Below are 9,015 nucleotides of genomic sequence, written 5' to 3'. Positions count from 1 at the left end.
GAGATAAGAACGACTCGGATCAAGTCTACCTCCAATGAGCGTCGTCCACTTTGGCTCCTTTAGCCCCGCCCCCCTCAAAAACTCGAGCTGTTTTCTCTCTTTATGTAAATATGTCAAACTGCAGGGTGTGGCCGTCACATATCTGGTTGTGAAAATGAAAAGAAAGAAGCAAATGACTGAGGAAGACGAGGAGCACCTGAGTGTTTGCACAGCGAGCGTTCCTCACATACTTCCAGGCCTCGTGGTTCTGTAAATATGCGGAAAGCAATTTAGATCAGCCGCACCCAGATCACTGAGGGCCTGAGATCTAATGGCTCCTGGGAGGTGAGGGCTTGAGATCTAATGGCTCCTAGGAGGTGAGGGCCTGAGATCTAATGGCTCCTAGGAGGTGAGAGCCTGAGATTTAATGGCTCCTAGGAGGTGAGGGCCTGAGATCTAATGGCTCCTAGGAGGTGAGGGCCTGAGATCTAATGGCTCCTGGGAGGTGAGGGCCTGAGATCTAATGGCTCCTAGGAGGTGAGGGCCTGAGATCTAATGGCCCCTGGGAGGTGAGGGCCTGAGATCTAATGGCTCCTGGGAGGTGAGGGCCTGTTACACAATGGAGGGTTTGAAGGAGGAGCATCATGATGAAGAGCAGCTGAATATCTGATCTTCCCCTGCGTGAGGGGAGGAGTCACACGCTGCTGACACTAACGGGTTTGAATGACTTTTGTTCTTTTTCTTTTAACACATTTATTTCCTAAACTTTTCCCAAATCCTGTCATTCATAAACCTTTTTTAAATCACAATGAAATAAAAAATAATCTCACAGCTGGGAAATGAAATGAACGTCTCCATAAAGCTCTAAAATGTCCCGGTAGCAGGTGACACGCGGTGTCACCTGCTACCGGTGAAATCATCACCGACATGCGGACACGTCACGTGTGTGTGTGTGTGTGTGTGTGTGTGTGTCTCCAGTCTCCATTTCCAAATGAGATTCAAAATGTACTTTAATGTTTAATCTCCCACTCCTCCTCTTCTAGACTCACATGTTTGACTGCTACTATAATACAGACTTATAGATTTTTATAGTTCTCAATTTATAATGTATGTGTTGCCTAAATGTTCTTTGTTGTTGTTGTTGTTCACTGTTTTGACTTCATTACTATTGTTATGCAATCGCTCTATGTTGGACAGGAGAGAAATAAACTTTTAGATCTTCTGTTTGCAAAAATGGAAGAAGAAGCGACAATAAAGCCGACTTTAATCTGAAAGGAAGACTTTGGACCGGTCCGGTTCCTCTGGCGTGGTCTCTGGTTCAGGAGCGGCCCGACACCAGGAATGTGGAGGCTCCTGAAGCTCGGCCTCCAGGCCCGGTCCGGTCCTTGTGGGTCTCTTCTTGAATGGCCGTTGCCACGCGTGTTCCTCGCGTTCATAAGCTTGATACGGCTCTGGGTTCTGGTCCTGAGCGGTGACCCTCCCCGTGGAGGGGTCATGATGGGGGAGCCTAGTGAACCAGACTGAGACCACTTACTCAGGAAACCACTGCAGGTGTTTTAGCCGATTAAAATACTTAACACATATTCAAATGTGTGATTCATTAGCGACAAACAATAAACATTGAATGAAAAGCTTGAAATATATAACCCTGTGTAATGAATCATTTATTTTTATCACATATCCAGACTTTTGTACATTTTAAAAGCGTGAAAAGGATAATTCATGCATACATTTAAGTTAAAATCTTCTTTAACCCATTTAAATGTTCAGGAACTGCGACGTCTTGTGTCTTGACAGCGCTGCCTGTGGCTTTGGGCTCATAGAAACTAAAACAATGTCCTATTGAAGTAGAGGTGGTGTGATGTGAAATTGGAGCCGGTAGGAGAATCTCATAACATGTTTGAAGGACTAGTCATCACAAGGTAATTATTGTTACCAACAGTTACTCAATGCTGACTACATGTGCGAGAACCACGACACCTGCTGGACAGAAGCGGTAGTGATGGTGTTCAGAGAACATTGAGGAACAAGTCAAACCTCTTTTTATGTTTTATTTGAAAGATCATGCAGTGCACATCCAATTAGGAGCTTAACATCACTTTCAATGATACACATGAAAAAACCAATACATTTGTAATTACCTAGTACAAAACATAACTAAACATTACTGCGGGAATGTAACAAATTAAATAGTAATAAGGAAAATAAACTGCAACACTACTGTTGCACTGCAGATCTTAAGAAGGCTTGAGGCGGATGTCGTTTGTAACCCTGTTGTGTTAATACACAAAAAAAAAAAAAAACTTTTTTATAAGTGTAGAACTCAAGACAAAAATAAGCAATAAATTGCTTCTTTCACGTGTGCGGTGAGTTTACTGAGCGAACTGAGGGGGCATGGCGTACGGCACCAGCGGTGAAGGGTGCTGCTGTGGCGCCGCCTGTGCCTGGGGGAAGGGGAACGGGGGATGAGTCGCACCAGTCTGTGCGGCCTGGAAATTCTGGCCTGCGAAGGCTCCGGCTTGGTTGTTGAAGCTGGACTGTCCATTACCGTTGAAGCTGGCTGGAGTGAAGCCGTCGCCGACGGCTTCACCCCCGTAGCCTCCGTTCTGTGTAGTCGTGCCAAAGGCTTCAGTTGGTCCGTTGTCAAACTCTCTGTCATTATCCCGGTCCCTAAAACTGCCAAAATCACGCCTTCCAGAATACCTATCCCGTCGGTCGTCCCTGTAGTCACCACCTCTGCCTCCCCTTGAATGACCTGAGGAGACAAGGAAGACTTATTTAAAAACTACACATGCCCTCCTATTTGGTTTAAAAATAATAATATTTAAGTGAAATTAGTTTTGAGATACAGAAGTAAATGGTAAACCCATCAACTTCTTAGAACAAACAAAGTGCAGCAGAGAAAGAGGGGCTGCAATTCACAGCACAGTTTCTGTATCTCACCAATTAGATTTACCTCCTCTGTCTTCCGCCATTTGGAGGAGCTTGGGGTTGATCGCCTGGCTGGCCTCGCGGAGCACAGAGATGAGGTCAGTGGCCTGCCTCATGTTGTTCGGAGTGAAGAAGGTGTAAGCCGTGCCTGTCTTTTGGCTACGAGCTGTTCTGCCAATGCGGTGGATATAGTCCTCAGAGTTGTTGGGGTAGTCAAAGTTGATGACAAATTTCACATCTTCAACATCTGTAAGATTGTGTTGCGGCATAAAGGAACAGGAGGACCGCACACAAAGAGGTGCGCCAGTGCCACCACAACCAGATCAAAAACAAAAAAGGCCATGTTAGTGAGGTCATGAGGTACGAACGGTTGGAATAATCCACAATTGCATTAGTCAAAACTATAAACGGCTACTCCTCGGTGAGACTACGGTGGGAAAGAGGAACGATGCACACTCCATTGGCTTCCAATCCAGAGGGATAAGATATAGATCAGAAGTCTTACCATTTTTTGGAGTATGCATTCACTAGTCCATTCCCATTGAAGCACACGCCCCACTTATTGCAAAATGAGCAACAGGTGTCACGAGGCAGCAAGGCTGCTATACACACTACTGCCTCCTAGTGTGCTTCCACTAGTATAAAAAAGGTCCCTTGGTCACTCGCTCACACGATGCTTTAAAGCTCACTGCAGTGTCTCTTGCCAAGAAATTGTAGATCTGAACCAATTTGCAGGATGCCTACAAACAGCACATCCCGACTCTCGGCATGGCAAGCTTTTTCCAGACTCAGTGTTCCCGTGACCATAATGTCTCTCGTTGGCAGGTCTCGACATGACTTTGAAACGCAGGCGAGGGAGGAGTGTGAGCTTGGATTTGTGTCCCAAGTGTCCAACTAGCATGTCCCACTGTCACGAAACGCGCCAGTAGCCATGTCTTTACAGAGGTGAAGGTATGATCCGACAGCCTGCTCCTCCGACAGAAGTTTAGAAACTGCGCCGCTAACGCCGCCCGTGCTTTACAACGAGTCCACACAACAGAAAGCGCCTTCCAAATGGCTCGAATAGGCTCGAATAGCTTGCAATGCAACCGAACATACATGCAAGACGATAGGAGACAGTGTAGCCGGGCTTTGAGCTGGGACAGTTGCAGAGCCTGGGGGGGTGTGAAACAGTCGAAACCATTGCCAGGGAACAGACGAGCGTGTGGGGGAGGAACTGTGGCCAGCCCTCAACTCGCCCCCCCTTTTTAGGCAGGCCAGCGCGTTATGCTGCACTTGGGCCCGGTCACCTCTGTATATCTGCACAACTGGGAGACCCGCGCCTCGCCAGTCAGGACACCTCCAAGAATCCTCCTTCCCCCTCTGGAGACCTGGGCTTGTCATGCCAAGGCCTTGCCATACTGACTGCTCCTTCAGGTCAGGGGAGAAACTCAGAAAGAAGCAGAAGAGTTAAAGAAAGCAAATGCACTTTCTTCTTCAAATACATTAAAAGTAGAAACCATTCAGGGAGGGTACTGACCTAGACCTCTGGAGGCTACATCTGTAGCAATGAGAATTGGAGCCTTTCCAAATTTGAACTCTGAAATAAGAAGATGATGCGTTTTTAAAAGTCAGGAAACTAGAAAGAGTTTCTGAAGGTTGCATTTATGAGATTGTATCATCAATGATTGAGATTAGTCAGCCACGGCGTTGCTGCCATCTCACCCACAGTGATGCTGTAATAAGGTAAGTTGTCCCTTAATCGACAACTTACCGAGTCACCGAGCAGACAAAGAAAGTGCTTTTTTTAAAGGGATCATAATGTGTTTTATATCAGATTGATGATGTAAGCTTACCATTGAGAACCCAGTCTCTTTCCTGCTGGCTTTTATCTCCATGAATTCCCATAGCTGGCCACCTGACAGGATTGAAGATGTCATTGTTAAATCACCACCCATATTAGAACTGTAGAAATGCAAGGGCGGGACAAAAGAAGCAGTAATTTCATGTCAACACTTACCCATCCCTCCTCATCCTCCTGGTGAGATCATCACAGCGTCTCTTTGTCTCTACAAAGATGATAGTCTTGTTCTCCTTCTCACTCATGATTTCCTCAAGCAGACGGATGAGCCTTAACAAAGTAAAATACAAGTTAAAAAATGGTAGCTTCTAGAAAGAATTCACCACTTTCACCAATCCATTATGAAAATATACACTTCAACACCACGACACTCACTTGTTCTCTTTCTCTCCATCGTTGCACACATCCACGATTTGCAGGATGTTGTGGTTGGCACTGAGCTGCAGGGCCCCGACGTTGATCTGGACGTACTCCTTCAGGAAGTCCTCTGCCAGCTGGCGGACCTCTTTGGGCCAAGTGGCACTCCACATCAGAGTCTGACGGTCAGGCTAAAAACACAACGTAAAGTTAGCAACCATCACCTTCAAAGAACATTAAACTCATTGCACATTTGCAGCGAGTCAAAGTAAACACGTACTCTGATTTGGTCAACAATTTTCCTGATCTGAGGCTCAAAGCCCATGTCGAGCATCCTGTCGGCCTCGTCCAGCACGAGATAGGTGCACCGACGGAGGTTGGTCTTTGAGGACTCAAGGAAGTCAATGAGGCGGCCTGGAGTGGCGATGCAGATCTCCACACCTACAAAGGAAAATGATTGGTTATTATTCTCAAACACAAGAATGTTTCCAAAATGCATTACCAAAAAAAGTTTAAATACCTCTTTCCAGGTCACGGATCTGGGGTCCTTTGGGTGCCCCTCCGTAGATGCAGGTCGTCTTCAGACGAGAAGCTCTGCCATATTCAGCAGCCACCTGTTGCACCTGCTGTGCAAGCTCACGAGTCGGGGCCAACACCAAGCACTGCAGAGGGAACGTATATCGCTTTAGTGACGGCAAGTCCAAAGACACATCTTTCAGTTCCCCGAATTGAAGAGCATCAGGATGGAGGGCATTATATGAGTAACCAATTTCGAATAAAATGTGGTGTTAACATTTATTCTTAGCATTCCATTTTCACCCTTTTGTGAAAGACAGTAACATTTTTAAAGGTTTTATTTAAGAGTTTGTATCATCACTGATTGAGATTAGTCAGCCACAGTTTTGCCGACATCTCACCCACAGTGATGATGTAATATTCCCTTCATCGACAACTTACCAAGTCACCGAGCAGACAAAGAAAGTGCTTTTTTGAAGGGGGATCTAGTTTTATATCAGATAAGTAGTTGCACGGCGACTACTTACAATGGGGCCGTCTCCACGCTCCAGGAAAGGCTGGTGGTTGATGTGCACAATTGCAGGCAACAAATACTGCAGAGAAAAACACATGCGAGAGTTACTTCATGAGCTGACAGGATGAAATGGAGAACGAGCAATGTGCTACGCGATGGATGAATTATAGCCAGGCGTAGAAAATGAACACCGGGGGAATCCAGATGGATCCTTTTTGCATATTTAATTTCATACGTTACTTATAGAGCGACACTACCAGTGCTGCAACTTTGTGCTTTTGCTGTAAAGCAGGAATAAAGCATTAATATTTAAGTATGTGGCAAATTTATACATCCTCAGTCACAAAAATTATTTTTTGTGGATCTTAAGCGAGATGTTTGTCAGTACAGATTAATGCAGTATTTGATTTAAAACTAATGAGAACATTTAACTTACGGAAAGAGTCTTGCCAGAGCCGGTCTGTGCAATGCCGACCATGTCCTTGCCACTGAGGGCCAGGGGCCAGCCTTGAGCCTGGATGGGAGTTGGTTCGCTCCAGTTCAGTTTGTTGATCACATCCATTACATATGCTGCAAGAAAGATGAATACAATTAACAGATGTACAATAAAATCTCTGTGATGCATTTTAAAACATTCATTTTTTATAACTTGCATGGAAAGGCGGCCTCGTGGAACTTGGCAATGGGATTTGGGCAGTCTCTCCCCCTGAATGTAATCACTTTGGACCTCCTGTAGTTGTCGATATCTTGCTGCAAGATAAGGAATAAAGCAAGTTCAGTTACAGCCGTGACTGGTTACATAACTCCTCCAACACGTGCAGGAGGGACATTTAAAGTAGTGTTAACGTTACGTAACGCGTTCTGGACCCGTGCAGTTACATACCTGAGACCTCCGGGCAACGTCGGGATGCTGTATGTAGAAGTTCTTCTCGAACTTCGGGAGCTCGTCCATGTTCCATTGTTTCTTCCGCAGACGTTCACCGGGATTGCCGAACTTTCCTCCTCCGCCGCCTCCTCCTCCTCCACGGCTCCCTCCAAAGCGAGGAGGACCGCCACTGCTGCCATAGCTGAGGGAAAAAAGCACGACAATATTGGAGAAAAATAGCTCCATCCTAACTGCGTCATTCTGTGAAAATATCTAACGTTAGCTGCCATATACTTTCCAGCCAGTAGAGGAACAATGGAACACAGCCGGCATTTTGTATCCGCATTCACGCTGCTGCCACATGGCGAAACGCCGACTAGCCAGCTGAGCGGTAACTTATGTAAGCGGGAGAAAGTAACAGCGTGGCCTCGAAGAGGACGTGGTATTTAAAGTCTAACGATACCAAATGTCTGTATCGAGGGGGGGAAATGAGTCTCGTGCGGGACGAGCTTGTTAGGCTAACGAAACGCCGCTGAGCGGGGGCACGAGGCCAAACAAGGCCTCGAGCCAAAGACACCGGGCCCCGACCAACCGCCGGGGCCCGGTGGTTAAACAGAGACAACGGTTTGCTCAATAAATTCGTCGGTTATATGTAGAAATATATATATAACAAACTTATAAAGCCGATTTAGACGTTATATTTTTCTAAAAGTTTTGCATCGTTTCGCACATCCGTTGGTTTTTCTTGGTTACGAGTCTCGTCAGCCATTTCCACGAACCACACGAGGAAGAAACGGTGAACGAGATTACACAAACGGTACTCACCCTCTATCTCTATCTCGGCCGCGGTCTCTGTCGGAGTATCCAGGCATTTTGTAAACGAGTTGTATAAATAAAAAAGATAAATGCCCTTCTCTGTGGTTTGACCACCGACTAGAATTCTCGACCGGCAGTTGTGCTGAATGCCGGTAATGTAAAATTAGACCCGGTATATATGGCAAGAGGAAGTCCCACTTCCGATGTATCCATCCGCCCCGCGGTTTACTTCAGCTTCTCCAGACTGGAAAAATAGATCCATTGCGGACCGGTGAAACTATACTTTAAGTTCTATTTAACTCTTTCTCAGAATACTACATATGGATGCCCCAACCCTCCACTAAATATATTTAGGTTATAGAAGCTAAATTAGAGCAGACGTAAAATCAAATCACCATTTACGTAACGTTAGAGCCCTTCGAATAACGTGTAACGTGACATAACGATGTACACACGTGTTTATCTTTCTCTCACACTTCATATTGTTTCATATTTTTAATTCTTTTGATACAATTTTCAAAACTGTTGGCGGAATTAGGCGAAAGGATATGTTAGAAACAGAAACAGGTATACGGCTCGGACGAGGCGCGCGTCTATTACGGCAAGTGACGTCATCAGGACCAACCCAAAGATGACAAGAGGCCACTTTTCTTTTCTTTTTATTCCACTAAATACATTTTCACATTACTTATGTTGGAATACGTGTATAAATTAGTATATATACATATATATATATGTATATATATATATCTATATATAGATCAGAATAGCTACCCGTTTTGAAACGCAACATTAAATATATATACAGGACTGTCTCAGAAAATTAGAATATAGTGATAAAGTTCTTTATTTTCTGTAATGCAATTAAAAAATATTAATATTAAAAGAATAAAAGGCTTGCAATATTTCAGTTGATTTGTAATGAATCCAGAATGCATGACATTTTTGTTTTTTAAATTGCATTACAGAAAATAAAGAACTTTATCACAATATTCTAATTTTCTGAGACAGTCCTGTATATATATATATGTATATTAAATGTTGCGTATATTAAATGTTGCGTTTCAAAACGGGTAGCTATTCTGATCTTCCTAGTGTGGGGGTAACATCAGAATCGGGTTTTTTCCAGAGAAAAATGAATAGAAGTCAAGTAGGCCGCCTGTGAGCTCAATGGTGGATCAAAAAGACTACGCTTTA

General features: G+C 44.7%; 1 protein-coding gene across 2 annotated transcripts; it reads right to left on the bottom strand.

Moving 5' to 3' along the window:
• Positions 1–2,016: 2,016 nt before the first annotated feature.
• Positions 2,017–7,961, bottom strand: ddx5 (DEAD (Asp-Glu-Ala-Asp) box helicase 5). Of its 2 annotated transcripts, none has more exons than XM_056407649.1 (13): positions 7,828–7,958; positions 7,021–7,204; positions 6,791–6,887; positions 6,574–6,707; positions 6,151–6,216; positions 5,628–5,769; positions 5,388–5,548; positions 5,126–5,298; positions 4,910–5,020; positions 4,746–4,807; positions 4,430–4,489; positions 2,936–3,157; positions 2,017–2,734 (listed from the first exon to the last, which is right to left on the bottom strand). In XM_056407649.1, exons 1-13 carry the CDS (start codon positions 7,872–7,874, stop codon positions 2,352–2,354), a joined length of 1,842 nt encoding a protein of 613 aa, XP_056263624.1. In that variant the 5' UTR covers positions 7,875–7,958; the 3' UTR covers positions 2,017–2,351. The 2 variants fall into 2 exon arrangements, with proteins under 2 accessions (XP_056263624.1, XP_056263625.1); XM_056407650.1 differs by having other exon boundaries at positions 2,612–2,734; positions 2,923–3,157; positions 7,828–7,961.
• Between the last annotated feature and the right edge of the window lie 1,054 nt (positions 7,962–9,015).

The sequence above is a fragment of the Pseudoliparis swirei genome, chromosome 23 (genome assembly GCF_029220125.1).
Source record: "Pseudoliparis swirei isolate HS2019 ecotype Mariana Trench chromosome 23, NWPU_hadal_v1, whole genome shotgun sequence".
NCBI classification, from domain to species: Eukaryota; Metazoa; Chordata; class Actinopteri; order Perciformes; family Liparidae; genus Pseudoliparis; species Pseudoliparis swirei.
This window is presented reverse-complemented; position numbering and strand designations above follow the sequence as displayed.